Raw genomic sequence first — 18,746 nt, forward strand, 5'->3', positions numbered from 1 at the left:
TCTAGCAAATTACAATCATGCCATCCTATAAGCCATCTCCACTGATTCCCTTATCTTCGTGTTCAAGTTTCAGCAGGAGAAAACCTTTTGTCTATTAACTGGCAAGACAAGATCTTAGGCAGGATTTGCTCAATGGCTGATTAATTTGGCCCGACCTAAGCCACATTATTTCAACAAATAATTGCATGTGGATTCTCACTGCCTGCTTCTCAGACCTCATTAAAATTTTATTCACTCTGCTTAAATGCACTGTTGCATAAGAATTTCTCATCTGGAGAGAAATGTTGCTGGGCTGTTTGATCAAGCTGCAGTGTGTAAACCACTGTGTGTAATTGTGTTTGTGTGTGGTTTTTTTGTGTGTGTCCACCCAGAGATCCAAACCCCAAGGTGGAGCGGCTGTACAACAGCGAGAGAGATGACCACATGCTGAGAGTCCAGAATTTTTCTATTTTAAATCGACACCTGCGAGCCTTCTACCAGGTAGGGAAGGGTGATGGTGGTGAGAGAGGGGGGTGGGGATGAGGGGAGGTTGGTGAGATTCTGTTAGATCAAATCATCAAGACGGAAATCAGGGCAATGTACTGAAAGGCAACAGAGCCTGCACAGGACTTCTCCTGAGCTTCACATTCCCACTATAACAAGAAGAAACCCATTAACGGTATAGTCCATTCAGGCATGGCTGTGATAAAGAAAGAAATTTTTGAAAGCTATGAGGGCAACCACAGTTTTGTTTTTAGCTCATATTTTTATGTAACTGCATTTTGTGCACTTTTTAATTTTAGAACTTGGACAGATGAATACTTTTTGCACAGTATTCAGAAAACAAAAGCAAACCCCACACCTGCATCGCGTAGTCTTCTCAGTGAAGCTCTGGACATAATTATCTGGACAAAACTGTTCAAATATTGGCTCATTAGTTGCTGCTGGGTTGCCACAAAGCAAACAGCTCCTTGCAGTGTAAAAATGAGCACTTGCAATGCTGAACCCCCGTGAGGTTTGTCGTCTGCCGCTCGAGCTACAGTGTCTCTTCGCCCGTTGTTACTACAGCTTTACCGTTCTGCTTCACTGTGCTTTTTATTAGCCTGTTTTCAGAGGCAACAGGAACCTGATTTCAGCCAGAAAGCTTTAATAAACTGGCTTTATACGCTACCTGCTCAACTTCAAACAGCAGGCACAGTTAGAGACTCGGCAGTGAACATAGCTGAGCATTTAACATCTAGAGCACCAGGTATTTCCCTCAGGTGTTAGCGGAAGCCTCGGGTCAGCAGAAGCATGACTGCAAAATGCTGATGATGCAGCTGGATGGTATAGCCTCCTAATGTTGCATAAAAGTTCATCTAAACTGGTAAAATGTTAGAAGATTTGCAACTGTAAATGCCTAAAAAAGACATTTGGTATGAATTTATTTTTATTTTGCAATCTTAGGTTCTTTATGAATAAGCACCAAAACAGTGCTATCACTTGTGCTATAAAATCAGGAATCTTAACTCTAAACGTGTTTGTGTTTGAATAGATAGTTGTTGCATGTATGATTGCAACAACTTTGATTGCAAGATAGTTTGATGCAATAAAGCAGCTGTTGGTTAGCTGAGCTCATCACAGTGGCTGGAAACCTGTCTTTGCTGCAATTTAAGTTTACTAACACATAATTATTTTTGCTGTATAAAGCTTTCAAAGTCCAGCATCCAGCTAAGCAACAGTCTTCATATAGGGATTAAGAAAATCGAATATGTCAGTTAATGAGCTGGTACTTTCTTTTTTCCCCTTTACCTTGTTTTCTTTCATGCTATGCTACTCTGGTGCTAACTTTACCCCGGCAGCTTTTAGCAAGCAGACATGAAAGCAGTATCGATCGCCTCATCTGACTCTCAGCAAGAAAATAAATACATGTTTTTCCCAAAATGTCAAACTAATTCTTTGAGTTGTTTTTCTGGAAGTTTCATCTCTGTAGCTACATGCTTCAACAAAGCTTAATTGGGTGGTTTGATACCTTGTGAAACTGTGGCATTAATATCTCAGCAGCAGGACAAGTCATTACACCGAGATAGCGAGGCAAACGTGTGACACAGTGATACAGGCTGCACGGTCATTTGTAAATGGTCCAGCTCCTATCTTGAATGGCCCCAATCATTTCTCTAGAATTTCAAGAACAAAAAAAGTTTTCATAAACACTAGTGTGATGGCTTCTTTTGTGGATGGACTAAAATGACTCCCAGCTTCTCATTACGAGAAAAAAAGTCTTGTGAAAGCGCTGGAATATCTTTCTAAAACATGACTCACAGCCACACAAATGGCGAGGGAGACGAGTTGATGGCAGAGGGCCGGAGAAGCAGTTTTCTAGCTGCAAGGTAGTAAAAACAGAGGACAAGATGAGGCTCAACTATCACTCTTAACACTAGCAATATATTGCTTGGGGGTATTGTGGAAAATTTGAAGTGTATGCACAGGGAGGCAGCATATTAGCACAAGAGAAAAGATGAAACAGAGAATATTCCATCCGCAGTCGACGTGTCCTTGCTTATTATCAGGCAAATGGGGTGAGAAAAAGTGGAGGAGTGGTGAGCTGCATTTTTTAGCTGCTGCTGTGGTTAGAGGTTGAGGAAGGAAGGAGACTGAGAATCTATCAAATAGCCCACAGTATCATGCATTTCATAATGTGCATTCACATGCGCCGTTGGCATTTGAGGAAATGACACAATTCTTCCAACCCCCGGAGGATGATTCAGAAAGCTACTGCTCTGAGCGAGGAAACCATCCCGAAGTACGAGTCAGGTGGACTGAACATGCACTGTTTTGCTTGTCACACAACAGAAGAACACGAGTCTACGAGGTTTCGTTTCCTAATTTTCAGTGAATCACTAATGTCCCTTGAAAGCACCTAGCAGCACAGCACACTGCCAAATAATTGAGACGCTCACATCAGCCGACATTGCACTAGAATTTCAGAAGGTGTGCTCAGAATAGGCTCTAGTGTCTCTGCAGACATTTAGTTCCACATCAGTCACAGCTTTACTTCTCACTGAATTATTATTATATTTTTTTGTGCTGTTTAATGCTGCCTGTGTGTTTATGTGAGAGAGTGCGTGCAATACAATGGCAAGAGTGTGGAGAGCTTAAGCCACAGAAACAGTGTGCAGCTTGGCAGGGCTTGATATCTGCTGTGACCTCAGCTTGTCTTCTATAGAAACGGAGTTATTTGTGTTGACGACACGGGGGGTGGGGGGGGGGTGGAGGCTGTGCACGTCTACTGTATGGACTCATATAACCTACTGTAAAATTTATGAGTGCTATGCTGCATCTATTCTACTGGTTTAATTTCATTATATGCTAATGTATATTACTCTAGCTGACTGTATTCTGTTCTCCCTCTGTCTTTCTTAATCTATTCTTCTTCTTTTTTTTTTTTAAACTCCATTTACTGCCACTGAATGAGACACTTGCTCTCCAGCTTTCTGTTAATGGGATTTTAAATGTTAATTTCTCTTGACTACTAATTTATTGACCCTCCACATTTTAAAGATCTCTCTCCTTGGTAAACCGTGACATTTTTACGGCTGCCGAGCATCCAATAAATGATGTCTCTACTAATCTGTTTTTGCATAAAGCCAAAAAATTAAAATTAGGGGGAAAAATAAATAAATAATAAAAGGAAGTCTGTGGCAAAAATTAAAGCCAACACCAATCCAAACAACATACAATAAAAAGGCGGGATTTGAAAAAGATCTTACAGATGGAACTTAATTCTCTTCTTAACTGCAGCCAGCAGTGTGATGAATGCTTTTATCCCACTTTCAGAACTGCTCCATATAGCTAATTCCTTTTTTTTTTGGGCGTTTGCTTTAGTGGAAAAATCTACTTCCTTAAGAAATGAACTTTGAGTGTGACTGCCCTGGAAATCTCTGCACATTTTTCATATTCTTGACCTCTTTCTTTGTATTGCATTATAAATAATAATGTATGAAATAAAGTGCAGGAGGCATTCAAGAAAATACAACCCAGTATGTATCTTGGCCGTACTGCCCGGCAGGGAATTGCCCGTGCAAAGACATTACTGTGCCAACAACAACAAGGCGCTTCTATATAATTATCAGTCTGGCTAATCTCCTGCAGAAGTCTGTTTGGCATCATCAGCCACGAGCTGCACGAAGACCAACTCAGAGCTACAGTGGCTAATATCCTAAACGCCCTGAAGGAGCAGAAACATAAGGTTTGCTGCACATGCCAGTTGCTAAAGGGAGTCCCTGCCTTTCTCCCCATACAGTTTATAAATTACAGTAAGCAGCTGAGAGAGCTGTAATTGTGACTTACATCTGTACTCTTGTGATTTTGCGCTGATGGATGTGAGGAGGTTGTGAACAGGCTTTCTGAGCAGTTGGGAAAGGAGCTAGCCAGCAACAGTGTGTGGCTCTCTGACAGAAATGTTTTTAATTAACGGTGAAGTTGTTCTCCTCTTTTTTTTTCTTTTTCTTAAGTTTAAGACCAACTAAATTAAGTGGCAAAGTAACAGTAATGATTACCCTCTACACTAGTGATGCACTGGATGGCAATGTAGGAGGAGGGAGGCGCTGTGGGGTCACATGACAGATATTTCTTTCTGCTGCCAGAGAAGCCAGGTTTCTGGACGGGAAATGTCTGAGGCGTCTGTGGTCCAGCTTGATTCAGCGTCATTTGAGTCTGCCAGGGGATTTGTCCAAGAGCTCAAAGCAGAAATTACGACTCGCTGAAACAAGATGAACACAGTGTTGGTGGGCCTTCTGCTCGTCCTGAATCTCCTGAATTTGAAAAGCATTAAAAATACTTTGGACCATGCAGGAAATGTCCAAAATGATGAGCCAGAGATTTAATGGCTTTAGTGAATTCAAATTTTTAAATGGTTTTCTGTAAGATGCACAGTCCCTCAGCTGAGATAATCAAGACAGCAATGAAAAGATGTTCTCTTTTTTTAGGAATGTTTTCCCTTTTTGGCAGTGGAGAAATAAAAATACATAAATAAATAAAATAAAGTGCAGAGCAAATATGACAACATGCATCAACAGTCCAGCTTTGATCAGTTGAATTGTAGTTAATCTTAGATAATCTAGACAATAAGGACACACATTAAACAAATATTTTGGAAAAAAAACTTCTAAAAATTGATTATTAACACTCTGTGATCAGAATTGTTGTTAACAAGAAAATCAACCAAGCTGTCTTGTTATTAAAGCAACTCAAAATTATTGAAATTTCTCTTGAAATTACATTCAGTGGTCACTTCATTAGGTACACCTTATCAGTATTGGGTTGGATCCCCTATTACCTCCATAGCTGCCTTAATTCTTTGTGGCATAGATTCAACAAGGTGCTGAAAACATCTTTGAGAGATTTTGGTTCATACTGACATGACAGCGTCACACAGTTGCTGCAGAGTTGTCAGCTGTGCAGCTGATTGAGATCTGATTGAGGTCTGGTGACTGTCAGCTGAGGATTGAGATCTGGTGACTGTAGGCGCCATTTGACTACAGGGAACATGAAAAAATTCTCCACACTATTACGGCACCCCCAGCCTGAACTGTTCATACAAGGCAGGATGATTGTGGATATTCAGATCAGCCCATTCGGCATCAACAACCCATTCTGCTGCTCGGTTTGAAATTCAGAAGGTCCTCTCTGGCCATGTCTACATCTCTAAATATACTGAATTGCTTCTATGTAATTGGCTGATTAGATTTTTTTCTTAGAAAGAAATTGAACAGGTCTGTGTAATAAAGAGTTTGCTAAATGTAGACAAGCAGCTGCTTCCAGCAGTAAACGGTTTCCGGTGATTGATCTGGACCTCTTTGTTTTTGTCATAGCAGATCCACTAAGGAGATGGTTCCTTAAATCTGTTAAAAGTCAGTTTTGACAAAAAAATGTTTATATACACTTATTATAGTCAGTGCGCCCCAGGGTGGCTGTAGCTACAATGTAGCTTGCCATCACCAGTGTGTGGATGACTGGTTGTGTAAAGTTCTTTGGGGTCCTTAGGGACTAGAAAAGCGCTCTACAAATACAGGCCATTTACCATTTAAGACTTCCTGAGTAAATACTAATACTAATATATCTGTTACAAGCTGAAGTGAATGAATAATGGCTATGATCATGTACCAGTCAGGTTTGTTGGAAGTACTAATACTTGGATTGATTCGCTCCAAGTAATTTGTTCTGGTTGTTTATGACGTCACTTGTGACCTTTGAGATTATGTCAGTGCGTCTGCATTGCTGTCACATCACCCACATTACCCATATGTTATACCCAAAAGGTCAGCAGTAGTTGCCAGTAGTATTAAGTGGTTTAGCTGCAGGTTTCTTATTCACTGCTACCATCATATTGTTTTTCTTTGATTCTATTACACATTGAGAATAAGTAGAGAACAAGATGCAGTGAAATATATTAAACTAAAATTGTACAAAATCTTACCAGCGTGTAAGAACAAAACAGTGCAGTTTTATCAGGGATCTCTTATTTGTTTACACAACAAATCAGTTCCTGCGCTTTTGTTTATCTCGGCTAACTGAGGGCAGAAGAACAGGACGGTCCAGGTGATTACTTGAGGTGTTTTTGTGTGTGTGTGTGTGTGTGTGTGTGTGTGTGTGTGTGTATGTGCTGAACTCTTTACATTTCTTTTCCTTTTCAGGAAGACTTGCAGCAGTTGATACTCATGTCTCTCCCAAATGTTGCCATTCTGGGCCAGGACCCCCTAACAGGTATAAAGATAACAACACGATCCTATCAGTGCCAATCTCTCTCAGCAGGAAGAAAGTAATTATACTTTATGTTCGAGTCTATATCTCAGCTATCTGTGAAGCACATTAAGGTGATAATGATAAGGAGAAGGGTGCTGGGGGGGGTGAAGATGATGATGATAATGATGATGATGACGGTTATTTCTGTGTCCTCAGAGGCAGCCGTGGAGGAGCTCAGGCGACTGCTGCTACTCTTACTAGGAAGTGCAGTGCAGGTGATCACACGCTCATATGACCGTCATGCTTTGGTCAAAGCTGACCACAGCAGCATTGTGCATGTTACTTAAAAACAAAGAGGGAGGACAGACACAATAAATTTCACTTTACTTTACATGTTCTTTCCTCCAAAATCAGTTCAAAGTAATGTGCATATCTGCACACCTTGAACTCTTTGGACTAATTTTTCTCATATTTTCGGTGCTAACTACACAGATTTGTTGTTTAAACTTTACCAGAAAGGCCTGAAGGTAACATTCTTCTAGGAAAAGATAAAATAAGACAGATTGTTGTGCACTATTTTGTATAAACTCATTCCAGAGGAACTTGATTAATTTCCTTTTCTAATTTCAGCTCAGGATCATTGCGCTCAAATACTGTTTGGTTTTTTTGTTTGTTTCATTAGAGTTTCCGCTGGCATCAATCTTAGCCTTGTATTGTGTTACCCTGGCAACCTTGTACAAGAGCCAATTTCAGGCTTCACGTTAAAGTGGCGTGCTAATCTTGCCCGACCGCTCAACAGTGCAAGTTTACAAAATGTCTGAGTCTAAGGACAGTCGTCCAGGAGTCCTCCACCCAAAGACTGCCCTGCTGTCTTCTAATAAGCGTCCCTCATGGCCAATTCCAGGAATACCTATGAACACAGTTTTTGGTATTTTGATCTAGCATGCACACCTGACTCCATCTCTTCCTGTGTCTACAGTGCGAGAATAAGGAAACCTTCATTCAGCAGATCCAGTCCCTGGACATTGAAACCCAGGCTGGCATTGCCAGTTGTATTCAGCAGGTAAGTAAGTGCAGAATTAATCAAACCAAATCCCTCACTCATTAAAAAAGAACAAGAAATTCTTGGAGGATTTTTGTTCCCAAACATGATTAAGCAAAGAGTCCCTTCACTGTCTGGCCTGTAGGCAGACAGAATGAAACTGTTATACCTTCTCCTTGTGCTTCAACTGAGTTGTGAAAATGAGCTACTTGTCATTCTGTTGGCAGCCTTTTAAGGACCTCTGGGTGCCCCTTGCTGCCACTGTAAGCTGGATCCTCCACCTCCCATGTCCACCTCTCCAATCCCCCCCTCTGTCACATCATTGTCTCTCCTTCATCTTTTTTCCTGTCACTGTCCACCATCCGCTCCAATAAGGAAGAAAGGCCAAATTGCCTCTTTTAAAAAACACCCCCCATGAATAATTGCTGGAATTACAAAAACAACATTTTGCACAGCAGCGTGACTGAATTACAGTAACAGCATGCTGCCTCCCAGCCTTTTTCTCCCCAGGTTTTTCAGCCTAACAAATCACAGAGGTGAGAGGTGCTCTTTCTGTGTGAATGGATGCACCCCCTGCTTTCCTTCTGTATGGCTTACACCCGAGGAGATTTTTAAACCTGTCAACATGATCACTAGCTTTGCATGCACTAGTGAATTTTTTTAGTGCATTTTCCTACAGCTTTCACACATAGACGTGTAAGAATTTATTTTTCTTTTCCTTTTCGTTGTACACAAATGCTTGGTATTCACACAGCGCTCGCAGTGCCTGAGCTATTTTGTGTCAGGTGTCCCAGATGTGTATTGATCTTGTCATAGAGGCCTAAAAAATGGTCCTCGTTGCAGGTAACTCAGGATCCTCGTGTGGTGCTGCCACTTCAGTGGGAGGAGCTAGTGGAGACTGAAGGTGCAGACTTGCAGCTGGTGTTTAGCTCCATGGCCAAACAGATCCAAAGCCTGCTGGCACAGAGAGACACACAGTTGGAGGTATGCAATACACAAAGCCTTAAAGAAATAGCTTGACACTTGACACTCTGTTTTTTTTAACCAAAAGATAAATGACAGCATTGATACCAATCTCAAGAAGCAGCCAGTAGCTGTTAGGCTAAATAGAAACTCATGGGGAATGAAACAGCCTGTTATAATATAAATATAACTAATTCTTCCCACCAGCACCTGTGAAATTATCTGTGACTTCCTGAATTTGCAAAGCAGCACATCCCGAAATGATTCTAGCACAAAGCCTACTGTCATTTTTAATTTAAACAGGAAGTCTGATTGTGATTAATTTTTTCTTTCAACAAAAAGGGAACCAAGAAACTTTCACAAGAGCATGATAACCAGACAGACGCGACAGAACAACGCAATGAACAAGGAACGAGTAGTCACAAAAATCAGAAAACAGATCAGATATTAAGCTCTAAGATTTCTAGTTTGGTAGCAGTTTGCAGTTTACATTAAAAAGGTGTAACTAGTACCAAGGTTACCTAAAGTTGAGCATTTATTCGATCGTGCACTGGGAGGTAGCTTGGAAGAGTTGTATAGAACCTTTATTCTGATAATGAAACACGATAACAAGTAGGACATTAGTAGGTCAATTTTTAACCCCTTAGCTGAGTCAGGCCATCGGTTCTTCCTGTTTCTGAGGGCTATTCTAGGCTAACTGGTAGCTGGTGGTAGCTACATACACCAGACATGATAGTGCTGAGCAGCTCATCTAAATCTAGGCAAGTGGGCAAATGAGCAAATAAGACAGAAATTAATAACGACTATAATAGCTGATTGGAAAGAACACCAAATTACTGCATCACTTTTGCTCTCTTCAACTGTGCAGACAGATGGAAGCAGTGGGAGTATGGACTTCATAGTGTGAGCGTTATTGTGCCTTAAAGTGAATTTACCATCATTGTCCGTTGTTTGATTCTTTGCTGGAGAACTGTAATGAATGAAAATGAAAAAATTGGACATTTATGATGTTTTCAATCACGCCGACGTGACAAGAAGGAAATTGAAAATGTGTTTTCCTGAAGAAATTAAAAGTTAATTAACTAAATCAGTTTCAGCAAGTGAATCAGTTCCTCCATTGTTTCAAGTTGGATCAACATTTCACACCAGATGCCGCCCAGACATTTTGTAGCTATGGATTACCTCCTACAGTTGTAATAATTCTGCTTTTTAACCAACAAAAGGTGGTATCAGTGAAATCTCTGCTGAACCACCCATAGAACTAATTAAAATTCATAAAACATTAGTGCACAGTGGGATTGAAATGGCATTGTGGTCAAAGGTTTTAATGTGATTTAAGTAACAATGAATTGGAAAATGAAATGCATGCTGTTAGGCTGGAGATAACAGACTACAGTATTTAAAAAAAAAAAAAAACTAGTGTAAGGAGCGTAGTAACTTTGCTTCTTTGAAATAGCAAAGACCTCACAGTCCTTTCTAAATGCACCTCTGATTCCACTTCATGTTCCTGCCTTCTGATCTCAAACACATTCTCAATCCTTGAATCCAGTGATATTTAACTGAGATCTGTCTTAAGCTTCTAGTGGATTAAAAGGCATTTCCTACAACCTTAATATGAGATCAAAGCAACGTAAGATCTTAAATTTTGTTTCGAATAAATTCCACAGATTTAAATCGGCCCTAATAAAACCCTGTCCCACTGTGCTCTCCTTTATGTGAATACTGCGTAAGATCAAAATGTTCTGTTGCTGTGCTGGTTTGCAAAATTACAGGAATAAAAAGGTCATTCTGCATTAATGTTTATAAAATACACCCCCTTTGCAAAAATACCTGCTACATTTAACCCTTGTGTGAATTTTCTGCTGCTACACTGATCTGACTTAAATTATACATCACAAAGCGTCAAACAGTCTAAAACATCCGAAGACATCACAGCAGCCCAAGCTCCTTACTCTGTAAAAAAAGAGTGCATACACAGCAAAACACTAGTATCTTACCTTTGCTAGCATCTACTGAAGCACATACTTATTTAGTTGCCATGTGCGGCTCACTGTTTTCACCTTCACAGATCCTCAGAAATGTGTTTCTGAGCCTTTAGTCCTCAACCCACGTCTTTCTTTTCAGCTGTTCTTTGTATCCTTTTCCACATCCATCATTGATCTTTCTCTCTCTCTTCTTCCCAGAGGATAGCAGAGCTGTGTCGGGAGCGGGAGGCCCAGTCTGATTCCACGACGGGGCACTTGGTTGGCCGCAATGAGGAGTCATCCCAAGGTCTGCTACTCCAGCTGGCAGACAGCAAGGCCAAACTGCGCCGGCTTAAACAACAACTGTGAGTCTGTGTGTGTGCTCGAGATGATAGAAGTCAGGAGAATTCTTAAAAAGTTGTGACAAAGGTCAAGACAGAGAAAATTATTTGCAAACCTGAGCAATGAATCGGGATCAGATGAGATGCTCACAGGTATAATCCAGCGCACACAGCTTATTAAACGCCTGTACGGTTTCAGAATATTACAGCGTTTTCTTCTCTAATTATATTTCTATCTGCCACTTTATCACAGATACAAGTCAAAAGAAAAGAAAAAGCCTTTAGAAAAACTGTGTAATTGCATTTGCGGTGCTGATATGTTTTCTAGGGAAGATAAAGGTGATCAGATACTGGATTACAAGCAGGAGATTGAGACCATGGAGGAACAGCTTCAGAAGCTTCAAAAAGAGGTACAGACATGGAATAGTGGTCAGCACACAGACAGAAATCTCATGCAGACTTCTTCTTCTCTTTCTTTTTTTGTTTTGTTTTGTTTTGTTCTTTTACCACACATACAACATTACTAATTTGACAACAGCTAGACTATTGCTCACTGGGCCTAATCATAATAGTGCAGAATCACCCAAAACCCTTTGGATCTTGAATAAAAACATCTTTCTGCCGTAAATTAGATTGTGCTCTTTCCATTCAAATACACTTTGACCTGAAAGAGGTGGCTGTTACTGTCTCAGCTGAACTTGAAAGTTTAGACTCATAACAAAACTACAGGTATGATCATACATATACAGTCTTAATGTTCCCTCACTGACGAGTCATTTAGTTTCATTTTCCATTGTCACAGTGCTAAGTGTACTCCATACATCACTGTCATTCTTCATTTGTCATTATCATTTACTTATGCAAATATGTCTTACATAACATGCATGTGTTTGGACTGTGGGAGGAAGCTGGAGTACCCAGAGAGAACCCTCATGAAGTCCACACAGAAAGTGCTCCTGCCTGCTGGTGAATTTAAAGCAGGAAGCTTCTTGCTGTGAGGTGACAGTGCTAAGCACTGCAGCACCTTGCCATAAGCGTTGTTGATAATGCTCAAGATAATTACAATTTAAATCTGTGATTTTACTGTTAAATGATTAATGTCTGTGTGGGAATAATTTCTACAAGGAAACAGTTTTACAGATGGGTAACTGGCCAGTAACTGGCCTGACTCTTGCCAGTCCTCCTGAATAGTACCTTAGAATGATGTTTAAATAATGACAGTGGACATTAGGGGTATCTTAAATATAAGTATGTGAGTAATTTCTCCAGTAGTTTAAATGAAGTTACGTGCTGTGTGTAAAAAATGCCCAAATATAAATCAGTTATTCAACTTTTGAATTATATAAGTATCAAGAGACTTATTGCAAGCCAGTTATTTCTACATGACCTTTTCTGCATTGATTTCACACAGCATATTGCTTACGTGATTCACAGTTAATTCGACCACTTTCATTGTAAAAAATAGCAGAAGACATGCAAATGTTATTTGAAACTATAATACATGCAAGTTAAAGCTCTTGCTCTTTTCCATATGGGTCTTTTCAATTTTTTTCTATCCTTGTGAGTACATTTCAGGATTGTATACACGCACACATTTCCTTCCTCATGTATCAGACTTTGTCAACATTTGCTTTACTGCATTCCTGATCTGTTCACAACCTTCTTTGACCTCATCCCAGCTGGTGTATGAATGTATCTGTGTATCTGTGTCTCCGTGTGTGTGTGTGTGTCTGCGCGCATGCAGAACCGTTCTCTGCAGGGTGATGTGAGGGGCATGCGTGCACTGCGGGATGAGCTGGACTGTGCCCGAGAGCGAGCTGCACGGTCCGAGCAGCTCCAGACTGAGCTTCAAAGCTGTAAACACAGATTGCGCAGCCTGGAGCTCACACGCACTCAACTGAAGGTACACACACACACCAAGCACACATCGCACATCATAGAGAAATCAAGCAACACAGCTACATCTCCACTACAAAATACATAGTTTAAAAAAAATGTTATGCAGGGAAGACAAAGTCATTTTCACATTGCTTTGATACACACACACAAGCTTGACAAAGGCCGTCATATAAAAATTACTGGCGAAGGTCACATCAAGAAGATCCCTTTTTTAATCTTTCTCTTTGAGTAGCTATTATTTTTTTAAAGAAGTACCACTTAATCTCAAAAGCCATATATTCCCTCACACGGCCCTGAGGGTTTCAATCAAGAGTGAGTACGAACAACTCTAAAGCTCAAAGCCGGAGAATGAGATTATATTGTGTGATGTCATTGGGATTTACCGCCTGGAGCTGCTTCATTGACAAAGAGCAGCTACAGTTATTGGAATTTTTACACCCAAATGAGATTTATTCCGAGGTACTATAACTGTTCAGGGCAAAAAAAAAATGTGCTCATATCCTTGTGAAACACTTTGCAGTGTCTTCACCGTCACCTTCCCTGTCTTTTTTGAGTCATCCTGTTTAAATTCAATATCAGTGTGACTGCTCATGTTAGCCGGAAGGGTGATTTTTTTCTAATGTTGTGTGTGTGCCGAGAACTCGTTTCCAGAAATTCAAAATGAACTGTTTTGCGGCTGTAAAGAATCGGGAGGAAAAGGTGCCGAATGTTTACGTGTAAAGAAATAAAAATAAAAATCAGTTTGGAAGGTCAAATTAGTTTCATTACATGTTGGGTTTTATTTGCGTTTTTTATCAGTAGTGACAACATCGTACTCACAAGTTGTTTGCAGCGATCTGCGTAAGTGTGGATTCTGCTAAAAATTACACCGAGTTGGCCAAAAAAGGACCAGCAAGACAGCTAGAGAGGTTTGCTGACAGTTTGCTTGTGATTATTTCTGGTTTAACACCTTGTAGCTTTTTATAGTCTTGTTAAACTGCTAACTTGTCTCACTAAAAACACAGAAAGTCTAAAACAAATCTTAAAAATGTGACTTAGTATTATATTATATTTTATTTTCCTTCATTTTGAAAGATATATTTTATCACCATGTTGTCTGATTTTTCAATTTTGCTTTAATAGGTTATTAATGTGGATTTAGATATTAATAAGTATTACCTTATTTTTTTTATGAAGTAACTACTGTGAGTATGAGGATATAAAAATGAATATTTTTAAAATTATATTACTATACTAATTGGTCTTGCTTATGTGGCCTGTTTAGTACACAGTTACATAAAATTCAATATAATATACATCAGTTATAACCACCGCTGTTACAAGGTAATTACTAGGCTACTACTTTGGTAATTAGATTGTAATAACTTGCTGTTTCCTGTTATTATCAAGCTGCTACTCTGAGTTTAAATTCACTTAATACAGCCTAACAAAAACATAATAAAATATAAATGTCACAATTTACAACAGTTTACAACTCTAACATTGGAGAGCATCAGACTGAGTACTAAAAGTACTAAAGTAGCCGGATACAAGCTCCAAAATAATAATAATAATGGATTGCATTTATACAGCGCTTTTCGAGAACCTCAAAGCGCTGTACAACACCACTATTCATTCACTCTCACATTCACACACTGGTGGAGGCAAGCTACAGTTGTAGCCACAGCTGCCCTGGGGCAGACTGACAGAAGCGAGGATGCCATATCGCGCCATCGGCCCCTCTGGCCAACACCAGTAGGCGGTAGGTGAAGTGTCTTGCCCAAGGACACAATGACCAAAACTGTCCAAGCTGGGGTTCGAACCGGCAACCTTCCGATTACAAGATGAACTGCCAACTCTTGAGCTACGATCACAGTTGGAGATCATATTTTAGTACTTGCAATGTCTGCAGTTTGCTTCTCAGCTGTACGTCAGCCTCTCTGACTCCCTCAGCAGGACTTGTCTGTGTCTTTACTGTGAACTGTATAATAAGGGGAAATTATATAGAAAATACATTCAGCTGACAGCTAAAACCATTTAAAGTTGCTTTGTGCACTTAAGTGACAGTAGAGAACTGAATGGGAGCAAAGCATTGATAGATATGACAGATTAGAGGAAGTTGCTTCAGAAAAACCCCCAGACTTGACAGAATACATGAAACGAAAACAGTGAGCACGTCATCGTGTTGTTTCAATCGTCTCTGTTTGGTGCCCCCTGCAGGAGCAGCAGCAACTGTGCGCAGCACTGCAGGAAACCAAAACGCTTCTAGAAGAGCAGCTGGCGGACGCTCGGGCGCGTTGCTCCTCCCTACGTGAGCTGGAGAGGGACAATCTTGTGCTGCGTCAGAGAATCATGGAAGTGGAAGCGGTGGGTGGAAACTATGATGCAGTTTTTGCATTTCTGTCCATCCCGTACAAATGAGCTTATAATTGAACTGAAGATTGCAGATTGTTCTAATATTTTCTTTATTGACAGAAAGGTTGCATTTCATGAAAGAACCCCATGCATGTTGTGTGGAGGACCATTGAAGTCTCTTGCTCATGTGATCATTGAGTGTGTGTCTATATGTGCTTAGGAGCGGGACACTGAGAGGCAGCGAGTTGATGAACTGCTGGAGATGAACATGAGCCTCGAGGCTGACCTGAGGCACAGCAGCAGCGGAGGCAGCGTCCTTGCTCCGGTTGTTTCACTTCCGCAGCGTTTCCTCCAATCAGAGCTGGAGTCCGACGAGGAGCTGAGTGAAGTGATTGGTCAGAGCACCCGCCTCTCTGCACCTTGTCATTTAAGACATGCTAATTAACCGATAAGAGAAAATATTTTGACGTAATACTTACCCACAGGTTATTAATCAACAGTAACTGAGCTCATATATCCATTTCTCTTTTTCTCTGTTTCTTTCCTCCACCTATCTGCCTCACTCCCTCCTTCTGTTCTTCTTTTTCTTGTTTTATTCTTTATTTCCTCCTCTCTGCGCCTCAGATCAGAAGCCCCTGAGCGTGGAAGTGGGCGAGGCTTCGACGCTGCGGCTGCTGGGAGCGGAGCAGGAGAACGCAGAGCTGAGAAGACGACTGGAGGAGCTGCAGGCCCAGCAGGAGGTCAGAGTTCAGAGCTCGCAAGTTGTGACTAATAGAGAAAAATGTCACCTTACTCAATAACAATAGTCAGGCAGCCTGTGAATTTTTAAATGATGATCAGTTAATACTAAAAGGGCCCAAAGTGTACCAAGAAAATATCTCCCACCTCTGCCGCCTCCAGCCTGATACAAGGCAGGCAGGACCCATGCTTAAATGATGTTTACACCAAATTCTGATGCTACCACCTGATTGCTGCCACAGTTTTTCAAATCTTCTGTTGTCCAATTTTGGTGAACCCATGATCAAACCGTAACCTCAGTTTCCAATTTGTAGCCTAGTGTGACTCAATGTTCAATGTAATGTGCAGTCAGAGATGCTCTTCTGCATATGTTGATTGTAACAAGGATTTATTTGAGTTACTGTTGCCTTCATATTACCCTGAAGCAGTCTGGCAAATCTCCCCTGACCTCGGTATTTCATCTTTTTCAGACCATTCTTGTTAAACCCTAGAAATGATTGTGTGGGAAAATTTCTGAAATACTCAGACCAGCCATTCCCCATTCAGAGTCAGTGAAATTACCTTTCTTCCCCATTCTGATGCTCAGCTTGAACCTGGGTGATATATCCTTAAAATCCCGATATTTCATGGAAATCTGCTACTAGGATTTTTCTCACAATTTAAAAAATACTGAAAAGCCTTTTATTGATGATTGCAGTTTGCAGAAGGTCATCTGCATGGTGAGTTGCGCAGCAGTGTGAATTGCTGACATTTACATTAATCAGCAGCTTTAACTTTGTAGTTGTAACAATGTAACTTTGCTCGAGTGGTCACGGTAATGCACACAGACAGAAGAGAAATGACAACTGGATAACATGCAAATCAGGTTTTATATATAGTTTTCCATTTCCCTTGCGTGTCTTGTTATTGATATGATCATTATGTTGGGAAAAAATATTTTTAATTAAGAATGTTTAATTACGATACCAGCAGGCCTGCCATCTCTGAATATATCTAAGTTGTTAAAGATGTAAATGAAGCTGGAAAAACAGGATGCAACAAATGAAGGCATTAAAGACCCATCTCCCCTCGCTGCAGGCTGATTCTCCAGATGCAAAGGATGAGCTGGCCTGCCTGGAGATGAAACATCAGGAAACATTTAGGGAGGTGAGCACAGAGCAAACTGAAGGCTTTACCAAACAGTTACTGTTCTAACAATCATCTTTTCTTTTTTTTACCGTCACATTGTTGACTGGTAGTAAATTGTTCTGACGCTAATGCAAGGTACCGTCCCTACACACTGCTCCCCGGGCGCCTGCTTAGTGGGCTGCCCACTGCTTCACTGAGTGAATGGGTCAAATGCAGAGAAAAACAAGTAATTTCCCCATGGGGATCAATAAAGTATCCATTATTATTATTATTATTATTATTATTATTATTATTATTATTATAAGTAATATTGCTTTTTTAGCCAATGTAAAAACCCTTCTCTGCCACATGTATTATGTAGCCATATATAATAAATTCATAGCATGTGTGAGCAGCGTTGTGTTGTAGTGGAGCAGAATTCTGGTGCTGAATCAATTTGTTTTTATTTATTTATCATCAGCAGAAAATTAGCTGCAGTATTCGACATTTTTACAAAAATAATGGCTCACTTGTGTTTGAAATGGATTGCTCGCAGACTCTACAACTACTCGTTGTTTCCATCCTCCAGCCTGAGAATTGACTGTTTTGGCTGTCAGCCTCATAGCTTACATCTGCCTCTACCAGCAGCAGGAACAAGTGAAAAAGATTTAAAAATACTGTGTATGTTAGCCTCCCAACACCAGATGACTGACAGGTGGAGCTGGTGGACACCATAAGAGAGCTAAAAGTATAGAAATATTGTTCTATAGTTCTCATTAACTGTTAGTTATTTAAGTAGTAAAGTGTGGTGAAATGTTGTGTTGTTATTGTTTGCTGCCCAATATGACAGAAACGCAGGAATGAATGTTAGCTTAAACAAAGGGAAACATAATTAACTGCAGTTAATACTGCATTTAACTGTGTCCGCATAGCTTTGGGGTTTCCCACCAAATGAAATCTGGGGGCAGACGCTATATCCTTAGAATAATAATACAATATTTAGGGATAATGATAAAAAGGGATAATGATATTTATTAAAAAAAATTATATATACTGAACAACCATTTAGCGGTGATTATAACTTGTAGGTGGCAACATTTATCAGTGCAAACAAAATGAAGGGTATTTTCTGTCCTTCTTTTCCGGTGAAGCACTGTCACTGATGACAGCGGTACCAGACTTAAGTTAATGTGTGAAATTGTTGTCACAACAAGGTACCAGCAGCAGCAGCACTATAGTGCAACTGTAGTGACACAGTATTATATACAGTGCAACAGCACAAGTCAAATGTAAACACAAAGGTTGCCTAGGTAGTGTTATTATGAGTGTTTAACAGTAACTAAAGTAACTCAGCCTCTTCAACAAAGAGTAAAACAAATTTGTAGCGTGAAGATTCAATTCTGATTAAATGATCACCGGAGGCTGACACACTCCTTATTAGTTATTATTAATCTCTGGCTCTCTTCCACAGCATGTCTTTGTCATGTCTTCCTCCCCTCACCTACCAGTCGGTCACGCCATAAGGCCGTCCCTCCCTGAGCCTGGTTGTGCTGGAGGGTTCTTCCTGTTAAAAGGGAGTTTTTCCTTCCCACTGCCGCTGCTCATAGGGGGTCATATAATTTTGGGGGTTTTCTCTTTTTGTATTATTGTAAGTTC

General features: G+C 40.3%; 1 protein-coding gene across 1 annotated transcript in view; it reads left to right on the plus strand.

Annotated features, from left to right (window-relative positions):
- ccdc88b (coiled-coil and HOOK domain protein 88B) overlaps positions 1 to 18,746 on the plus strand; it is a 59,449-nt gene that overhangs the window by 2,824 nt on the left and 37,879 nt on the right. The window contains exons 3-14 of the mRNA XM_085426801.1: positions 372 to 480; positions 6,654 to 6,723; positions 6,919 to 6,977; positions 7,682 to 7,765; positions 8,588 to 8,728; positions 10,891 to 11,036; positions 11,341 to 11,422; positions 12,757 to 12,915; positions 15,111 to 15,257; positions 15,466 to 15,640; positions 15,870 to 15,985; positions 17,061 to 17,129. Of these exons, the coding sequence (XP_085282927.1) occupies positions 372 to 480; positions 6,654 to 6,723; positions 6,919 to 6,977; positions 7,682 to 7,765; positions 8,588 to 8,728; positions 10,891 to 11,036; positions 11,341 to 11,422; positions 12,757 to 12,915; positions 15,111 to 15,257; positions 15,466 to 15,640; positions 15,870 to 15,985; positions 17,061 to 17,129 (1,357 nt within the window). The remainder of the gene's footprint in view (positions 1 to 371; positions 481 to 6,653; positions 6,724 to 6,918; positions 6,978 to 7,681; positions 7,766 to 8,587; positions 8,729 to 10,890; positions 11,037 to 11,340; positions 11,423 to 12,756; positions 12,916 to 15,110; positions 15,258 to 15,465; positions 15,641 to 15,869; positions 15,986 to 17,060; positions 17,130 to 18,746) is intronic.

The sequence above is a fragment of the Rhamphochromis longiceps genome, linkage group LG2, assembly GCF_057381845.1.
Source record: "Rhamphochromis longiceps isolate RC_006_pf linkage group LG2, R_longiceps_female_GT1.1, whole genome shotgun sequence".
In the NCBI taxonomy this organism is placed as follows: domain Eukaryota; kingdom Metazoa; phylum Chordata; class Actinopteri; order Cichliformes; family Cichlidae; genus Rhamphochromis; species Rhamphochromis longiceps.